We start from the raw sequence: 21,342 nt of genomic DNA on the forward strand, positions 1-21,342 counted from the left end.
AAAGAAAGAAAGAAAGAAAGAAAGAAAGAAAGAAAGAAAGAAAGAAAGAAACTCATTCTCATATTTTAAAATAATCTCTTTAGGGGCGTCTGGGTGGCTCAGTCGGTTGAGCGTCTGGCTTCGGCTCAGGCCATGATCTCGCAGTCCGTGAGTTCGAGCCCTGCTTTGGGCTCTGTGCTGACAGCTCAGAGCCTGGAACCTGCTTTGGATTCTGTGTCTCCCTTTCTCTCTGCCCCTCCCCACTCATGCTTTGTCTCTCTCTCTCTGTCAAAAATAAACATTAAAAAAAATTTTTTTAATAAAATAAAATAATCTCTTTAGTTTCATATTATCATCAAAGGGCTTTTACTAGAAGCACCATATTGTGTGTGAGAAGGTTTAATATGTCTCATAAGTAATATTCAAAGACTAAATCCTCACTTCTAGGTTTATAAGATGTATAGAACACTGTATAGTAAGAATCTATTGAGTAGAGCCTTTAAATCTTGGAATTATGGCTGTGAGAATTTTGAGAGTACTTGATTGGTAGGAAAAGGAGATTATTTGTGAGTTCAGGAAATACAGTAAATGGTAAAAACTTTTGATACAAGGAACAATTACACAATTATTTTGAAACTTTTTGCTTCTAAAGTTGCTATAAAATAATAATGCTTGGAGCAATGTAAGCATTATCAAAGCTCAAGATTGGTAAAGATAATTTTCTCTGAATGCCTGGAAGGACTAACGAAATCAGACAAGTTTGGTGCCAGGTTCTTTAGGGATCCTAGAGTGTCCTAGACTCTTACTAATCGTAGTTGGCACCAGAGTCATTTTGGACTATTGAGCTAGGTGGGGCGAAGGTAAATAAAGGAAGCAGGTGATACATATAAAGGTGGTATAAAGTCAACTTCAAAGTGTGTGACATCACCATAGACTTCTGGAAAATAACAACAGATGGACCAGCCTAGCTGCAACTATTGTGGTTAGGAAGAGGTGCTTTTGAACCAAAGCTTTATACAGACATTATTTGAAATAGTCACGACAGCACAGGCTCTGCAAGCAGCTGCTGTAGTTATGAGTCAAACCATCTTTGCAGAAGGGGCTTCATATTGACTCACCCAGTAAACCCTAGCTGAACATCTGTGATGTGACAGATGTGGTTATATGCCATGGCAGAAACAGAGAGAACCAGACACTTGAACTCCATGAGGAACTTACTCTCTGAGATAAAAGAACTTACTCTGTGAGAGAGGCATCAATGATTATAATGAAACTACAAGATAGCAAAACTGCCTGTAATGTAGGGTGTGTAAGGGAGCTATGTTTGGAAAGATGGACTGCATCCAGAAGATGTAAGAGCTTGAATATGGGGCTATTGTGAACATAGTGCTGACCCATCTAATAGTTTTGAAATAAGAGAATACATCGGAAAGATCAATCTATAGTATTAGAGCAGGTTAGGGGATACAGGAGAGAAGGTAGCATAAGATAACTAGAAAACTTTCTAAATTGAAGAGATAATGAAGTTGGGGACTAGGATAATGAATGGCCAATTGAATGGACAAGGGTAGATGGCTGTCATTCTGGTGACGTGGAAGCAACACGTTTCATATATTTATACCCCACCACTTCCTCCTCCAAGGGATTTGTGGTAGTTTCTATCCAATTAGCGATGTAAGTAGGTGAAGATGAGAAAACTAAAGGAATAATAATGTGATGAGACCTGAGAGATCATTACTTTACAGAAGTGTACATTCATGAAGTTCTATATCATTACTAAAATTGACTCATGATCAGGTGCACAGTCTACATTGTCTGAAAGGCAGCAAGCAAGGAAAAGAAAAGGTATTTTGGCATTTAAGAATGAGAGAAATTTCTCCTTTCAGGCCCCATAGAGAAACTATTAAGTAGGATGTTGGCTAACACCCTTCTCAGCTTCCCTGCAGTGCATCCAACAGAGGCTCTTACGTGCTTGTGTCTTTAGTGTCTCTCATAGCAAGTCAGGTATGGTGACAAAGGGCCCCTTGACCAGTAATCAGAGATGGGGTGATGGGAGAGGAGAGCCCAGGGATGACTCCCCAGTGTTGCCTCTGATGATTTAGGGTTGGTTTTCTACACTTGTAACATATAATCATATTCTGCCAGGCTTCCTGCTCCTTGCCTTCCCCGTGGTAATATAATCACCACTAGCTTTGTTTTGTGTTGCAAAGGATAGCAATTTTAAAAACTCCCTCTTGCATTATTCATTTGTTATTTATAAGCTTAGGAAGGTCATTAGACAGTCTTTCTTTGGGGATTATATATGCCCTCAAAAGAAAAGCTACATTTGCTCTTCTCTGCCATTAGATTATAGGAACTCAGGTAGCCTTAGAAGGAAAATACCAGCAATCAAGAAAACTTCTTTCATATTTTAACAACTAAACTTGTCCAACCTGAATGTTATAAAGAGAAGTTGAAAAAAATACCATGATCTTCAGCTCCTCTAAATGAGAGCATGTGCAATCATGCATGAAACACGAGTCTCCTAATGAACCTGAGCCCTTCCTTGAGACCCAGACCTCAGTTCCTCAGTTCTCCTGGGGTTTGGGACAGTTGTTCCCCCAGGTTTTTTTGGGTCCCCTGTCCTCTTGGCTCTTGCCCAGAATGAGATATTTCCTTCCTCTGGGAACATCAACAATAAAGCTAAACCTTGCTGAGCCCAGCCTGGTTCTGGGTGGCTTCATAGTTTATTAATCATGGAGAGTGATTCCAAATGACCAAAACGTACGTATTATTGGTTCTGAGATAGCTTGGTTAAATTTCACATACCCTGTAGTATCCAAAGTCTAGATTTCACAAAATGAAATTATTACGGCAAAGGTCCCCAGCCTTTGTTGGAGAGATGATCTGCATTCCAGTCGTCAGAAAGGAGGGGAACTTGGACATTCTGCCCCACACAGCATATTGGTAGATGGCCCCAAGCTTTCAAGCTGCCATTTAAAACATTGAGGGACCCGGGGGGTAAAGGCTGATTGGACTAAAATGTTACTTTTTATTAAAGAGAGGAGAGAGAGAGAGAGAGAGAGAGAGAGAGAGAGAGAGAGAGAGAAGACTGCTCTTGTGCAACCAGTAGATGGCAGAGTTTCCGCATTAAAAGCTATTAACCATTTGCTGAGCTCAATACCTACATTAATGTTGGAGTATTCTTTGGATTGCTAACACCCTGAGGATGTTTTGGAGTTTTAAAACTTGAATGAACATAGAAAATTATATTTATTTCTCCATCCAGCTGGGGATTTTGTGATCATGAAACTCATCTGCAGAGAATTTGAGATTAGTCTCTGAACTGGGAGTCAAGTGGGTTATGTACTCCCATTTTTGCCATTCTTGTTTCTATATCATTACACAGCTGAGACTGATAAATATGCTAGCTCCAGCGTAACATCCATATGATACCCAGTGAGGTATTATGCAGGAAATGTTAACTGGCATTCATATGCATGATTAAAATAACTGGTACTTACTGAGCACCTAGTATGTGCCAGTACTAAGCTAATGAGCAGTAGCTAATTTTTATGAGCATTAGCTGATTTAATTCTCATGACAGTCTGGTTATTATGCCCATTTTGCAGACGAGGAAGCAGAGGCTTAGAGAAGACAAGTAACTAACCAAGGTCACATAGCCAATCGCTAGCCTGGTATGACTTGAAATCTGAGTGTATGCCATAGCTATATTTCATCTCCTATTCAGCTGAGAAAAATAGAAGTCTGCATACAACATTGCTTCCGAAAGAAAAACCCATTCTGTAAATTTAAAACACTCTGTTTCCAAGGTAAATATATATGTTTGTCTGTTTGTCTTGGAGATAGGACAGATTTACATAGCCTTATGCTGACACTGTCATTTGCCTCTTTGTGAGCCTTGGCATAGAAGTCAGACTTCCGGTTCCATGCACATGGGTAATCAGCAGGCCCACAGTTCTGTCAGCCTCATGGTTTCTCAGAGCCACTGTCTCTTCAAATCTGCAATGAGGGACTGCACCGGGTAATCTTTAGGGCCTTTTCAAGTCTAGAATGATCTGGTGGTATGTGTCCGTAATCTGAGTTGCTCAGGAAACGGTAGCTCTCTACCATTTAGCAATTGCAGCAAAAAAACAAAAACAAAACAACAACAACAAAAAACAAAAACAAAAAAACCCAAAAAACTACACATACTATTAGCTTGTTCATGAATTAAAAGTTTTCTCTCTTTGTTCATGGCCAGAAAACTTACGCAGCCATACAACCACAGCCTTGATTCAGAAGAATGATTCTAATATCTGGTGTTTTAAACTCTCATGAGGAAATAATTCAGTGCAGCTGGAAATCCCTTCAGTAACTTTGAAATCATGGCTCCAAGGCCTACCAGAACACAATAAGAATTCTTTGAGTAGACAATAGATGGCAGTACAGCATCAACTTATACCCTGTAGTTAAACCTAAACCTTTAGTTTTGTGTCACATTTTATTATTTTTCATGTACATTAACTTTGAAGCAAGAATTATTAGATAAAGAAACTCATTTAACTTGCTTTTTATTGGGATACATGTATTAAAATGCTTGAGCAACAACTTGATGGAGTAGACGAAATTAGGAAAACATGAAGCAGAGTTATAGGAAGCAAATGAGACTTACACTTCATGGGCCACTCCCAAGGCTTCAGGAGAGGCCCTAATGTTATAAATTTTGAAAAAGTAAGATGCCTTGTTACCTTTCTCTTAAAGAAGGTCTCTCAAATTATATAAGCTTCAAGCCTCACAAAGCTTGGATTTGTCTGGAAATAGCCATGTGGCTTTTAACGTAGGAAAGTGTAGACAGTCTTGCCATTATTAATTTTATACCAATTTAATCTCCAGGGAAAAGGGCACTCTGGTTTTTAAAACCAAGCCAAATAAAAAGGAAACAGAGAGAGTAACTGGATGAGCTGGCACATATTCCACTTATTTATGAATCTCAGTAAAATGAAAGACTTAACACTGAAACTCTTTAATTTCTGGCAACATATCTTAGCTAAAATAAGGAAAGTACAGATTATAATTAGCAAAGTAATAAATTATTTTCTGCTAAACCTCCAGACCGGTATGACAGTGTTTAGGGGATTTTATTTTATTTTGTCTTATTATTTTTTTTAACCCAAGAGATGTTGTCCTTAATAAGAGACCAGTAGTGACTATTCACAAAGAAAATTGTACTTCATTTACAAATCTTAAATTTCTCACCAAAGAGCCTTTCCTATAACTAGCCATAGCCTACTCAGGAGTTAAACTAAAATTTACCCTTTAGGAAGGAAAAAAAATAACCTTTCCGATTGACCTTTTGTGTTGCAAACACTTACTAAGGTTGACTTTTAGGTTAGGGAGATTTATCTGCATGTAGCTCCATATGCAACTATTATTTAGAATTAATAGTGCCCCTTTAATGAGCATCTTGTCTACCAGGTCTTAATATCCTTGAGGGCAGAATGTCACTTTGTTCATCTTATGCACTTTGACACGTGACACAAAGCAAGAGATGTACAAATGCTTGCAGAAAGAATGAATGCTAGATGCTATTAAGAAGTTACCATAGGAGGGCACCTGGGTGGCTCAGTCAGTTAAGCATCAGACTTCAGCTCAGTCGTGATCTCACAGTTTGTGGGTTCGAGCCCCGCATCAGGCTCTGCGCTGACCGCTCAGAGCCTAGAGCCTGCTTCGGATTCTGTGTTTCCCTTGCTCCCTGCCCCTCCCCCACTTGTGCGTGCCACACATACTCTCTCTCTCAAAGCATAAATAAAAACATTTAAAAAAAATAAAAATGAAAAAAGGTCTTAGGAACCTTCTGGCATGATTCTAAGTCTACTATTTCTGTGTACTATATCATGAAGATTGGTTTCAGCAGACACACTTGCACAATAAATTTCCTATGAGTACAAGGTCTGTGTCTGACACTCTTGAGAGGAACTAGAAATGCTTGTGGGGTAGCCTGAGCATCTGGGGTTAGGTGAGAAGCTGTCCTGAAGTTGAGCTCTGCTTGTGAAGCCCTCCCAGCCCACACATCCTGTGGCCTTCTTTATCTCCCAACCGAGTCCTGGAGCCAAGTTTGAAATAATGGCACCTGTGATCAGGTGCACAGCCATACTGCCTGTATCTGGGTCAGGAGGAAAGAGAAGTCAGCCAATACATCCTCATCCTCCTCCCCTCAAAGGAAGGTTGGGGGTTATTGGCTGTGCTACAAACACTCAGCATTTCCTGTTTCAGAAATACGGGTGAAGCAACCACCTTCCCTGGACTATCTGTAATAGCCTCCCCTTCTTCCAGCGATTGAGAAACTAGACCTACCTTCGATTTCTCCTGTGAATTATTAAAGCCTTGGATTTCCCTTCATTAGCATTCTTCATGCAAAGCCCTTATCCTGCTCCAGGATCTTTATCTAGTCTTAATAATACAGTTAAGAAATATATCAACCCTTGTATCACTTAGGATGCTCAATTGCAGATAATAGAGCGCACCTAACTCAAAATGGCTTAAAGGATAGAGATTTTATTATGTACCATAACAAGAACTCTAGAGCCAGGGCAGGTCTAAGATTGGTTAATTCAATTGCTCAGCAATATATTTGAAGACTCAAGCTCTTATATTTTTGTCCTGCTTTCTCCTCCATCTATTCTCCATAGGCTAATGCCACTCATGGTCCTAAAGTGGCAGTCACATTCATCATGTGCAGGCATGACACTGGTCTGCAGGGAAGAAGAGCTATTTTTTTCTGTAAACCTTCTTTTCAGAGAAAGACCTTTGACTGATTCTTTCAGCAGACTCCCTTACATCTCATTGGCCAGACTTGCACCAGATAAGTCAGGCAAAGTGCAATCTGTTTAGAGGGTCAGAGAGACATAAATCAATGGGTAATATCAGCAACAGAGATATGTGTGGGTATATACCTAAAACAGTTACTGGTGAGGGGGATGGGACACCAGGATCAGACCAATCATATTTGACTACTGAGCCAAAAGTGGCTTTCTTTGAGGCACATGGAGGATGGATATCTGAACAAAATCAGTGTTATTAGCAAAGAAAAAGTACATGTGTGTGTGTTGGTGGGAGGTTGTCTGGTTGTTTGGATAAAGGAAATGGTTTGGGTAGACAACCACCAGAGTTTTCCAGAACACTCTGCCTTCATTTGTTTCCATTTCTTTTAAGTCTAATAAAATCCTGGGAATGATTCCCTTTCCTTGGCATTGTCTAGATCCCTCTTCTAACGGATTCAGTTCCTGCTTTCTTTCCAATGTTCAGGAAATTTAAAAATTTCTTGCTTTCTTTTCTTAAAAGCATTGATAGCAGAGCACCAAGAAATCATAAAGTGAAATTGGATTGCTTTTATGCCTAAACCTGTCTATAACTACTATTTACCTACTATCTAGCTCTAAGTTGTTTCTGCATAGGGTTTACAAGAGTTCTGTTGGCCACATGGTGAAGTCATCAAGGTTTATTGCTGAATGTGTATGAGAGTACCAATTATCTACAATCTTGTGTACGTTTTGAAGAATAATTCCTTATTTGGGCTAATTGGAAATGTGGAGACAGAGATGTGCCGTTGGGTTTCTTGAGTTTCCAGAGTTCTTGATAGGTTATTGACATAACTATGTATTCATTCTTTCCAGAGCTTTGGAGGTAGTGGACGGAGGCCATGTGGCTCCAGAGTGCCAGAGAGTTGCATTGCACCGTGGAGAATCCCAGTTCCTTCACATCACCAGTGAGGTGCCTGGTCCTTTACCTATGGAACCTGGAATGTTTAAAAAGGTAATGCTTCATTTCCAATATTTGGCTCCCACCAACAAACACTTCCATGAGTTAAAACATGGTAAAATAGGGGTGCCTGGGTGGCTCAGTTGGTTAAGCATCCAACTCTTGATTTTGGTTCAGATCATGAACTCACAGTTCATGAGACAGCCCTGCATTGGGCTTTGTGCTGAGAGCGTGGAGCCTACTTGGGACTCTCTCTCTCTCTTTCTTTTTCTCTCTGCCCCTCCCCTGTTCTCTGTCTCTCAGAATAAATAAACATTTTAAAAAATGGTAAAATAGCCCCTGTCTGACTGAAAACCACATACTTAAAAGGAATATGAATTATAGAAAGGGCATTACATATCAAAGCACCATGATAATAAATAATGAGTCTCAAGGGATGAGCGTGAATCTTTGCTCTGTGCTAGCTTCAGATGTCCTTCCTCATTGCCATAGGTGCCTTTCGCCTGCTTTTTTTCTTTTTACACAGATTGGTTTAACTCAAAGGTATACAAAGAAGTAGAACATCAATATTTGGAATTCCCATAAAAAGCATTTATTCTATTTCCTACTGCAACAATATTAGAGTTGTTATCATTAAATCAGCAATCACTTCTTAATATCTAAATGTTTGCACAGAAAGTTCTGACTCAATTGTATTGCCTTAGAAAAAGAGCTTTCCCCAAAGTGGGAGACAGAGAAGCATATGCATGTTAAACACATTCATTCACTCATAAAATGATATTACTCACTCACCTGTCTGCAGTAGGAAAGTTCAATAATGTCTTTACTCACAGTGTGAGAGCTGGTTTAGTTGCCATGCTTTGAAGGTTGGAAAGTACACTTCTTGTTACAACCTACTACTATGAGATCAGTGAGGGTTGCCATATTGTGTCATGAAAGAAACCCTCTTCCCACCAAAAAGAAATTTGCTTTAGTAATGCTATGTCCTAAAAATTAATAATTAGTGCAAGATGAAAAGTCTTAGAGATTGGGTGTACAACAATAAGAATATACATAACGCTACTGAATTGTGTACTTAAAATGATTAAGACAGTAAATGTTATCTTATGTGTATTTTACCACAGTTTGGAATAAAAAATTTAGGGGTGCCTGGGTGGCTCTGTTGGTTGAGTGTCCAACCCTTGGCTTCAGCTCAGGTCAGGATCTCACTGTTTGTGGGTTCAAGCCCTGTGTCGGCCTCCATGCTGACCATGTGGGCCTGCTTGGGATTCTCTCTCTCTCTGTCTCTCTCTGCTCCTCCCTTGTGTGCTCTCTATCTCCCTCTCAAAATAAATAAATAAACTTAAAAAATGTATTTAGAATGCAATTTTTTAATTACTTAGTAATAGAAAGCACTAAAAAAAGTGGGGGGGGGGGACATAAGATTGTTAGTTCTCAGGCGCCTGGGTGGCTCAGTCAGTTGAGCATCCGACTTCAGCTCAGGTCATGATCTCACAGTTCATGAGTTCGAGCCCTGCATCGGGCTCTGTGCTGACAGCTCAGAGCCTGGAGCCTGCTTCAGATTCTGTGTCTTCTCTTTCTCTGCCCCTTCCCTGCTCATGCTCTGTCTCTCTCTGTCTCTCAAAAATGAATAAACGTTAAAAAAAAAAAAGATTGTTCTTATTTTGTATTTTATTAGAACATGATAAAAATAGGTAGGGAAATTCAGTAGGGAAGGTTTCTAACTCACAACAGCGTAATATCAATCAGAGTACCAGAAATACAAAATTAATTTTGATAAAATGTTAAAATAAAAAATCAAATTTAAATGAAAAAATTAAAAAACCTAGTTCACATAATTTATACTTATATTCAAATTGGTTTTACATTTAGTTTTTCTTTATGAAAAATAGTGTATAACTGTAAACAAAACCTGATAAATCTAGTCACTAGGTCCTAACTAGAGGACTAGAGTTAGCTAGAGTTTCAAGTTGTTTCCTACATTTGTCCTTTAATAACTTAAAATAAAAGTGGGGCGCCTGGGTGGCTCAGTTGGTTGAGCGTCTGGCTTCGGCTCAGGTCGTGATCTCACGGTTTGTGAGTTCGAGCCTCACGTCGGGCTCTGTGCTGACAGCTTGGAACCTGGAGCCTGCTTTGGATTCTGTGTCTCCTCCTCTCTCTGCCCCTCCCCTGCTCATGCTCTGTCTCTCTGTCTCTCAATAATAAATAAATGTTAAAACAAATTTTTTTTAATAAAATAAAAGTAACTCTGTAGGTTTACTCAAGTCCAGGAAACAATTGGTGGCAGCATTCAGAGCTGGGGCACAAAACAAATCCTCCAAGAGGAATGGCCAAGGAGGGTATGTGGGGAGTGCCCTTCTCCCTTGGTTTGCAGCCCAACAGCAGTCCTGTCTGCTTCCCAGCACTGATATGCCATCTGGACATGGTTTCTCAAGCCTTGCTTGCTCTCCCAGGCTGCAGTCAAGGAGCTCTGGGTACCGGGCAGCCCTCACAGAGAGGCCCCAAGGCCAACCCAAGAGAGTTCAGTACTGCGACGGCAGGCAGGGGGTAGGAGACCCATCGGCAGGGAGGCTTGCAGCCAGAAACAGGTGAACTGGGAACCCAGTGTAGGAGGGAGCCAGAACAGATAGAAGAAGGGCAAGAAGCTGGAGAAGGAAGCAAGCAGCAGCAGACTGTCATTCTGGCTACACTGTCTCCTAGCATCACCCGGGATGGAGTCAGCCAGGCACCACCTGCACTCTCTACTTGTACCTCACCTTCCCCCTCAGAGATGGCCAAATACCCATAGTAGGAAGGACTGGCTCTGAGGTCTGCTTCTGGGTCTTTCTATTGTCTCTGTCTCTCTGCCCCTTTCCTTTCTTCTTCCCATCCACCATCCCTTTTTGCTTATTCTTTGCTCTTTCTGAGCTCTGGCTATCTTGATCTTCCTCATCTGCGTATTCTACCAGCCCTGGAGAAAGAGAAAAGCAGTGGAGCAGACTTTATTTTTCCTGCTAATGTGTTCTCAACTTTGTCTCGAGATCCTGGCTGAAAGGAGTAAGTGGACCATTCTCAAAAGGGCAAGACATCTCCCCACAGTGGCCTGGCCAGTATCATTGGGAAACAGAAGTTAACTCAACTTAGATTCTGGGTGGTTTATACCTACTGTGAGTGCCTGTGTGCTAGGGCACTTCCCATGCTTTCCAAAGTACCCTTCTCTTAGTCTGCTCTGCAGTGAGCCTTGTCACTTCCTTCGAGGATCAGCAGATTTACTAGGCTGGTGCATCAGGACCACCCTTGGCATCTTTCCCAAGCAGAAAGCCATAAATTCTTCTTAAGATTCCTGGGTTGATCCAACCCTCTTGGTTATACCTATTTATTCAGATGAGTGTTTACATTTTTATTTGCATTAAAGTTAAGCAATTTCCCTTTCCCCACTCAACCAGAATTTATTCATTCTCTATATTTGTTCTGTACATTTTGTTATTGTATTTATTTATTTAAAATGCTATTAAAATTCCTAAGACATTCCTTAAAGCTGACAATGCTATATTGAATCCTTCAGTTAAAATCCTTCATTTACTGTACCTGCTTATGTAAACAGAAATACGGATTTATAATTACAAGGATGGTATTGCCTCTCAAATGCATATATACATTAAGTAGGGGAAAAAGTGCAACAAAAATCAAGATAGAATACTACTAGAATTTAAATCTGAGATGAGAAAAATCACCAGGGATTTTATATTTATTTGTACAAAACTATCTTTCCTTTAAATGGCTGCATAAAATCTTTAGTCCATTTTAAACCAGAAGATATGTCTATGTAAAATGTTTATATTTCTAGCAGACCATTTTTTCATATTAGAGAAAAGCATAAGGAAGTGGCATCACTAAATGAAAACATATATTATATATATATATATATATATATATATATATATATGACAATCGTGTTGAATAATTCATTCTTTGCATGTAAGGATATTAACAGTATAGATTATTGTGTTCTATTAATGTACTTATATTTATTATGTTATATTTTCTGCTTACTTCATTTTGTAAGTCAAAATGTCTTAATTCCACTACATGGAGGTATTTCTAGGACATGAAGGAACACCCTTTATTAATGAAAACATTTCTTTAAAAAAGAATAGAACAAGAAGACTGAGCAATGTATTGTTTCATTAAAATCAGCCTCATCAGGGGCACCTGGGTGGCTCAGTCGGTTGAGCATCCGAATCTTGATTTCAGCTCAGGTCATGATCTCACGGCTCATAGGATCAAGGCCCACGAAGGGCTCTGTACTGACAGTACACAGAGCCTGCTTCTGATTCTCTCTCTCCCTCTCTCTGCCCCCCACCCCCGGCTCATGCTTACTCTCTCTCTCTCAAAATAAATGAATAAACTTTAAAAAAATTTTAAATCAGCATCTTCAAAGAAGGCAATTACCTTAATGAGAATTTCTATGATTTCTAGTATAAAAATTATTTGTCTTCAATTATAGTCACTTACTTTGATCTAGAAGATTGTATGTGACTATAGTGATTATGAGTAAAATTTTAATCATTCTAGAGCCTAGTTCAAACAAGCAAAATGGAATAAACAGGTATAGCAATTATTTGATTAATTCAAGCAAAAAACTCTTTTGTTTTAACCATTTGGATTCTTTCATTCTTGATGACCTGGATAAAGCCGCTGTGCATACCATACTGTCCGTAAGTATGTGTACACGTATATTTTTTAAAAGAAAAAATAAGCCCCTGCCCCCTTCCAAAATAAAAGGTAACTATGATCTATAGAGGAGAAAAAATTTTGCCACATCAGTGTTGTGCCTTCAGAAGTCACATGTACAGATTTTGCTTCTTGTCAGTGTTTCTCTGCCCCACCATTCAGGAAATATCTGTGACTCTCTAATCTCACTCTTGAGATTGGGATGCTCTCAAGTCATTAAAACAGACAGGTGTCTGCTCTAGTCTCGACTATCTCAGAAATGGTTCTACCATAATCACTTTTGACAGCTTTTTTATTGCCTAATTCATCTTCTAATTAAAGGTGGAACAGGGGCGCCTGGGTGGCTCAGTTGGTTGAGCATCCGACTGCGGCTCAGGTCATGATCTCTCAGTCTGTGAGTTCAAGCCCCGTGTCGGGCTCTGTGCTGACAGCTCAGAGCCTGGAGCCTGCTTCAGATTCCGTCTCCCTCTCTCTCTTTCCCTCCCCCGCTCATGCTCGCTCTCTCTCTCTCTCTCTCTCTCTCTGTCAAAAATAAATAAACATTTAAAAAAATTAAAAAAAAATAAATGTGGAACATTTTCCAGTTTCCAGCCTGGTTATTCTAGTTTAGTCAAGAAGTATAGCAGTCCAGTTCAACAAGCATTTATGGAGGTAGCAAAGAAGAAAAAAACATTTTCTAACACTTTCATTTTCCATGGTGGTTGCGCACTTAGAGAGGTGATGCCCCATTTCTCTGCCCACCCCATTATTTCTCCTTTCTCTCTCTCTCCAGCTGCTCCACATGGGTCCACTAATTTTTCTCTGAATGCTCAATCCTAGCCTTACCTCATTTCTTAGACTAGACAAGGTTCAAAATATGAAGTACTTAAGAGGCTTCAGACTTATTCACTCCACCCCCACCATGCTCCATCCCAGGGAACGTCATATTGTATCTTGTCCACTGTTGGGTTGGCCTAGGACACATTACATGAACATTGATCACTGGGCTCCCTCATTTTGTCTCAAGATGCCCAGGCTGCTAATCTCACCAAGGACAGTTCTAAAATCATTGTACAAAAAGTAGGACTTTCCAAATCCTGAAGTCTAACCTCCAACCCTCACCCTGAGACTGAGGTATTTACTAAGGTCAGACCTTCCCAATAGTGACTTTCTTAATAGACTTGTGAGTATCATTCATCCATTCCAATGCTACATTTCACCTTCCGATTGGCACTGCACCTCCAATCGCCTGTGCCATCTGGTGTTGTGATTAGAGACTGCTGAGCCCTTGGATCTTCCTTGTCCCAAATGTCTGCTTTCATCACCAGCCAGATCTCACCACTATTCCACCCCACCTCACCCAGGACCTGCCCTATCCACACAGGTAGGTCTACTACCCAACTTCAATCTCTCACCTTTCTCAGACCATCTGCATGGCAGGAGTCCCTCTGTGTTCTATCAGTACTGATCTAAAAGTCTAGATATACTGTTAGAAAAAAAATAAAGATAGAGAACAATGTGTGTAGCATGTTATAATTTTGTGCAAAAGGTAGAGGATTGGAATAAGTGTATTCTCTTGTAGATGCATTAGGAAACTATGGAAGGGTACATGGAAAACCAATAATTACCTGTGATGGGGTAGAGGACAATGAGCAGATAGGAGACACGGGCAGGAGAGAGACTTTTTGCTGTATACTTCTTTATATTTTGAATTTGAATGTGAAGATACTGCATATTCAGGAAACTTTCGAAGATGGAGGAATGAATACATATGATTTAAGTTACAGTGTGATTAAAGTTCAGTTGAAATGGTTGAGGTATGCATGTGTACTTTTTTATGATTCTTCGATTTGCTGTAATCTGTACCAGTCCTGACGTTATCTGAGGGGGCCGCTACTATTCCCAAGCGTGCATAGTGGGCCACTCTACTGCCTTTGCAAACATTCCTCCCCACGCCTGCAAAGTCTGTCCATGTTTTGTCTACTCATCCTTTAAGATCCTGCTCAAACAGCTCTTCCTTTGTGATGTCTGCCCCAGAAAAGTTGCTTATTTTCCTCTTTGCACTGCCATTTACCTTGGCCGTACTCCAAACTCAGCACTTACCATATTGATTTACAAGTCTCCTTCCTTACTGAACTAGGAGGCCCCAGGGTCAGACTGCATTCGTGTGGCTGGAACATTAGCTATACATTTTGCATGAATGAAATGCTGTATACTTACAGTAAAAAAAAGAAAAGAAAAGAAAAGAAAAATAAATAGAAAACAATGTTGTTGCAAATGTGCAGTGTTTCAGCTCTACTACAAATTTCATTTTTATTTGGGCTTTTAAAAGTAGAGCAGGAAAGCTCACCAAATATATGTATGCATATATACATAAATAAGCCATATGTGGGCAGCAGAAAGAGAATTGGCTGTTTCCACAGCACGCCTCCACCTTCTCTACGTTTGTGCTGTGGAATTACAGAGATCAAGATAGAGCTTGGTGGCATAGGGAGCACTTCTTTGTCTCTGAAAAAGCCTGGAATTATTGGGTGCAGCCAGAGCTGCCTTTGCTAAATAGGTTTCACAGCTGGGGCATTCTATAGCTTGGAGGATGTTGTTTTAATCCTAAGTACAGCATTATAAACAACAGGATATGATATACTCGTTTTCCCACCAAAGCTAAATATCTGGATCTATAGGAAAAAGATTGATTTCCTATGTACAGCCAGCCTTGGAAAAATCCAGTCTATCTGTATCAATCTGTGGTACCACACATTTGAAGGTACTGTGGTCACTAGGATGTAGCAGGAAATGTGAGTGGCTTGTTTTTCTTTCCACTCTAAGTATATGTGTTGTCTTCCTTTGAGGTAATGACTGTGGGTGCTGTTATTTACATATGTATAAATAAACATATAAATATATATTAGCCGGTCCATTTCCTGTATTAATCCAAATTAGAAGGTTTTGACTGTGGCAGGGTTTTCAGGGTTTTTTTTAAAGCGTGATAATGCATTTATTATTTTTCTTCTACATATTATATTTGCTTGTCGCAAAAATTTCCAACTCTGAAACATACAAAATAAAGACTTAAATTCTCGCATCACCTTTGAAGATAACTAGTTTGGTGTGTATCTTTTCATAATTTTTTCTTATGCATTTATATAAACAGAGTTAGTCCATTTGTACTCTTCCTACCAAAAGGGATCATATGCTGCATACGGTTCTCTGACTTTTTTTTTTATCAATCTTTATGATCATCTTCCCAAGTCACTATCTATAAATATGCCTCTTCTGAATCGCTACAGAGTATTTCATATATATAATAGAATGAATGGGTATACTGTTCTATAGTTTACCAATCTCTATTTATGGACATTTAAGTTATTTACACTTTTTTTTAAAAGTAAACTCTACCTGGGCGCCTGGGTGGCGCAGTCGGTTGGGCGTCCGGCTTCAGCCAGGTCGCGATCTCGCGGTCCGTGAGTTCGAGCCCCGCGTCGGGCTCTGGGCTGATGGCTCGGAGCCTGGAGCCTGTTTCCGATTCTGTGTCTCCCTCTCTCTCTGCCCCTCCCCTGTTCATGCTCTGTCTCTCTCTGTCCCAAAAATAAATAAACGTTGAAAAAAAAAATTAAAAAAAAAAAAAAAAAAAGTAAACTCTACCCCCAATGTGGGGCTCAAACTCATGACCCTGAGATCAAGAGTTGCATGCTAGGGGTGCCTGGGTGGCTCAGTCGGTTAAGTGTCTGACTTTGGCTCAGGTCATGATCTCACGGTTCAGTTTGTGAGTTCAAGCCCCCTGTTAGGCTCTCTGTTGTCAGCACAGAGCCTGCTCCAAATCCTGGTTCCTCTTCTCTCTCTCTGTCCCTCCCCCGCTCGTGCTCGCTTGCGCTCTCTCTCTCTCTTTCTCTCTCTCTCTGTCAAAAATCAATAAACATTAAAATGATAAAAGATTTTATCAACCCAAGCTCCCAACCAAAGTGAATGAATGTGCCTATTTTTCTACCACCCTGTAAATGTTATATATAGTCAATCTTTTTCTCTCGCCAGTCTGTTGTAATCGTTGTTTAGATTTGCAGTTCTTAAGTTACATTACGTTAAGTTAAGCTCTTGTTTGTTGTTGTTTTTTGGCCACTTATATTCTTTCAGTGAATTGTCTTTTCATGTTCTTTGCTCATTTTTGTATTGGATTGTTTATCTTGCTGAAGATATCGTGATAAATTAATTATCATTGGTATCATAATTGATAAAAACCGTGTTCTTGTATGAGACATTTTAATCTTTTTGTGTGCTTCTTCTTCTGTTTAAATAACTTTGTTCTGTTATCCAACTAGGGTTTAAGTTTGTTATATTTGTGGGGATGTAAATGGCGGGGGTTTTGCGTGGGAGGAGCTATTAAGTAGTGAAAACCCTGAATGCTTCTCTGCCCTTACTGGAGAGGGGATATCAAGAGGGGGACTCCTGAATTGTTTTCTGGTCCTGCATGCAATGGAATTAAATGAAGGTCTCAGAAGAGTAATTGAAACGCTCTTTCCTCTCATTCATTCCTGTTCTGCTCCTGCATATCTTTCAGGCCCTTTCTTCAAATAAGTTTCTTGCACTTGCTATTAAAAATATTTACAACAATCTTAGACTCAAAGCATCAAACATTTAAACTGAAAACATTTAAATTAAAGTCCTTTGGGATTCTGTTTTCAACTCTAGTCAAGACAGATCCATTTCCTTCCAGAATCCTGGGTGGTGATCATCCTGACCAACATGCCTGGCTTGCTATAAGGAATCACTAATGATTGGAAAGCCTGGGGCATATACAAAGCTCTCTATAAGTAATAATTACTGTTATTGTTCTCTGACATCCTTAAATTTCAAACTGAATTCCTACAGCTAATGCAGTACAAGGGGAAATTAAAGCTCTTGTGACATCATACCCATAATAAAGAGGAGTCGCTGGCCAGTGATGCTCATTTGTTTTCGTGAGGACTTTGAGAGAGGATCATATCATCATTTTGGATGGAGAGGTGAAAAATCGGGGGGTTGTCACTTTGGAATTGATGAAGAGTTTTTCATATCATAGTAGGTCAGAAATCCCTCACTGGGGATCCCTTCTTTTGTTGAGAACAAAGGCCTCTGGTTGCACTCTGACAGCATTTGGGCCGTAAGTTCTAGAGGTAGTTCTGGACTCCACTTCTCCACTCCACTTCTTATTCTCTCTTGAGAAAAATCTGAAGACTGGTCCCATCCAGAACCTCGATGGGGGCTCGAACCTGCTGTGGTTGTGGCTGTGGCAGGTGCAATGGGTGTGCTAATAATCGCAGCAGGAGCATTGAGTATCGGAATAGGTATCCTGACTCCCGGAATAGATGTGAAAATACCAGAAACAGGGACTATGACCGGGATCTTGAGGTAAGTCCTTACTGAGGGAATCCTTCTGGGTCACTGACTTGTCCAATGTGTCTTTTATAATGTTTGAGAATGAGGTTTGTGATTGTGAATCAGTATCTATTACTATCATGCAGGGCTAATGCCATTCTAGTTTCATATATTTGCAGGTATCCTGGGTGCTATTCATTAACATATTCACTTAGATACCTTTTATTTTTTTCTGGGTGTTAAATGGTGATCTTGCAATTGGTTAGAGCTTAACCAGCAAAGTAAATGCCTGTGAAGGTAGCTCCTGCTGGGGACTGTTCTCTGAGACTTAGTTGTCTCTTCTCTAGGCTTTTCAGAACTTCAATGATGGGAAGGAACCAAGCTACTTTATTCTCTCTCAAAAGCTGCTTTGCTTTGGGCTGGGCTTATTTGCAGTATGCCAAGTTCTTATTTGAATCAGATGTTAATAAATCACATAAAGGTGCTTTAAGAAGTAGAATGATTAGCTTAAGATTCCAGATCACCAGCTCAGAATTGCCTTTTGTCTACCTGCTTTGACAGATGATGTTGCCATAAGATTGAGAGGTGAATCAAGGCCAACCTTGATGGTTACTTGTTATCCCCAGTCCCTGTTTGTAAAAGTCAGTGTGCTGTTTTAGTATTAAATCTGTTGTGTTACTTTGTAAAATGTGGGGTGGCCGTCCCTACCAACCTGTGCTCACCTTTGATGCTTATTTATCCCTCTCTTGTTCACCTATGATATATATTTGTTTTGTTTTCACATGATGGCTTTGAAGCTTTTGGAATGGAATGTGCAGAATGTATATGTCAGACGAGTTTTGTAGTGTGCTCTAAGAAAAGCATGCCCCACACACTTCTAATCTATTGTTTTTCTCCAGGGTACTGATTACACTAAAACCCATAATTTAATGAAATAGGTATTAGATTTAAATATATATGTGTGTGTGTTTGTGTGAGATATATATATATATATATATATATATCTCATATATATATATATCTCATATATATATCATATATATATGGTATATATGAGATATACATGAGATATATATATATCTCATATATATCTCATATATATCATATATATGTATATATGAGATATACATGAGATATATATGAGATATATGTGTATATATATATATATATATATATATATATATATATATGAGAGAGGGAGAGAGAGAGACAGGTACATAGATAGATATGTTTGTGTGTTACACACATATACTTTTGAAGAATATTTAAATGCTGAAGTGACAGTCCAAAGTAGAGTAAAACAGGGGCACCTGGGTGGCTCATTTGGTTAACTGTCTGACTTCAACTCAGGTCACGATCTCGTAGTTCGTGAGTTCGAGCCCCATGTCGGGCTCTGTGCTGACAGCTCAGAGCCTGGAGCCTGCTTCATATTCTGTGTCTCCCTCTCTCTCTGCCCCTCCCCTGCTCACACACACACACACACACACACACTCTCTCTCTCTCTCTCTCTCAAAAATAAATAAAAATTTAAAAAATAATAATCAAAAGAAAGTAGAGTAAAACATTTGAAGTTGGCAGTTTGCTGACCACATCACTCAGATGGACCCTCATAGCTGTTTCTTATTTCAAGACTAGAGGGAAGGGACTAGTATATTAATTATTCTGTGTTTATTCCCATGTCTATTGATTTTACTGTTATTTCTTCTTTGAAAAGCTTTGGTTTCTCTCTGCTATTGCACCTGATGACTTTCTCTTTTGGAAGTCAAAAACCATGTATAGAAAGGTCAAAAATTCACTGTGCATAGATTTATGTCCTTTGCTAATTACTAATCAGTAATGATCAGCTACCAGGGAATATTTTTAATGACTTCTAACCAGCATCATGGAAGAACATAGGGAAAAACAAAGAGTTGTGAGTGGAGGACAAACAGATAATGCTACCTTATATGCTTAGAGTACTTAGGTACCATGTGATTCTGAGAGATCTCTGTGATTATGGCAAAAAAAAAAAAAAAAAGGAATCTCTCCAAGGCAACTGGCATCGTCATGTTGTATCATCGAACCTAATTGCCTGCTGACTTAGGATGAAGGTCTTAGAAACCTGAACATACAATTCACCATGATGGTCCAAATAAGAACCCTAAATAATGAGGACATTTTCACCATTTGATTTTGTTTTATTAGAATCTTAAAATGAAGAATGGCTAACTTAGAGAATGAGGGAAATAGGGGCTGTTTTTGGCATTGATGCTAAAACTCACTTAAAGCATCCCCCTGTTCGTGGTGGTATCATTCAAACCAGCACAGGGGACTTTGCCCTGTGAGTTCTCTCATAACATTTGCCTAAAATGACTAGACAGAATATCAGAATACTTCTAGGAAGTATTAACTTCTATGAGTTTAGCAACTAAGTGAAGTTCCACCAAACGATACATGTTAATTCAAAATATTGAATTTTTTCCTGGTATTTTATAAAATGATAAATGTTATATGTTATAACAATGATAAATGCCTTTAAAAAACCCCTCTTTGATTTTCTGTTTTATTTTATTTTTTTTAAATGTTTATTTTTGAGAGAAAAAGAGACAGACAGACAGACAGTGTGAGCGGGGGAGGGGCAGAGAGAGAAGGAGACACACACTCCAAAGCAAGCTCCGGGCTCTGAGCTGTCAGTACAGAGCCCAATGCAGGACTTGAACTCACAGACTGTGAGATCGTGACCTGAGCCAAACTTGGACACTTAACCAACTGAGCTACCCAGGTGCCCCTGATTTTTTATTTTAAAACTGTAATAGTTTGAACTGGCTATGGTAATCTATTAAGTATCTGTGAATGTAAAAAATTATGCCTGATCAACATCCATCCATCTCTAAAACTGATTAAATAGTATCTTATTTGTGAAGTTTCCCTGAATTCTCAGCTGATATTGTCTGACATCTCTCATGTCCTCATCGAATTTTGTAATATCCCAAGTAATTTTCAGAAACATATCTCTTCTTCACTAGCCCTCCTGGGCAGGGCATTCCCCTCTCATTTACACCTAATGCGGTGTCTGGCATATAAAAGACACTCAATACACAGAAATGCAATGACCAGGAAAGTGAATTAGACAGCCCTGAATGTAGCCAAAAGACCAGAGCTCTGACTCCAGCCCTTCTTTAGGCCAGCTGCATTAGCTTCAGTAGGTTGTTATGCTTCCTGGGCACCAGCTTTTATATTTGTAAATTAGGTGACGGGTGCTGGATTAGATAGTGCTCTGCACAACCCTAGGGATCCTCTGAGGTGCCTCAGGGGGTGCAACAGGGAGAAAGGATGGATGGAAAGGTAGATGGGAGATGAACTCAGGCTTGCAAGATTCATGCCATGTCCTCACTCAGGGAAGTTCCCTTATATCTGTTTTCTATATATGGCTGAATCTCTGTACAATTTCTTTTGAATCAAATGTTTTACCCCTGGAAAAATCATAACAATTTGACTAGATTACATATCATGTTCTTCCGCCTCTAGTATCTGTCATTTTATGTAACAATTTTATTAACTCATCTCATCATACTGCCTTTTATTTATTTTTTAAGTTTATTT

At 39.5% G+C, this 21,342-nt stretch overlaps 1 protein-coding gene across 1 annotated transcript in view; it reads left to right on the top strand.

Annotated features, from left to right (window-relative positions):
* The window catches only part of CRYBG1 (crystallin beta-gamma domain containing 1), a 185,933-nt gene that overhangs the window by 62,523 nt on the left and 102,068 nt on the right, over positions 1-21,342 (top strand). The window contains exon 2 of the mRNA XM_040474289.1: positions 7,635-7,773. Within this exon, the coding sequence (XP_040330223.1) occupies positions 7,635-7,773 (139 nt within the window). The remainder of the gene's footprint in view (positions 1-7,634; positions 7,774-21,342) is intronic.

The sequence above is a fragment of the Herpailurus yagouaroundi genome, unplaced genomic scaffold (assembly GCF_014898765.1).
Source record: "Herpailurus yagouaroundi ecotype Mexico unplaced genomic scaffold, PumYag 139, whole genome shotgun sequence".
Classification (NCBI taxonomy): Eukaryota; Metazoa; Chordata; class Mammalia; order Carnivora; family Felidae; genus Herpailurus; species Herpailurus yagouaroundi.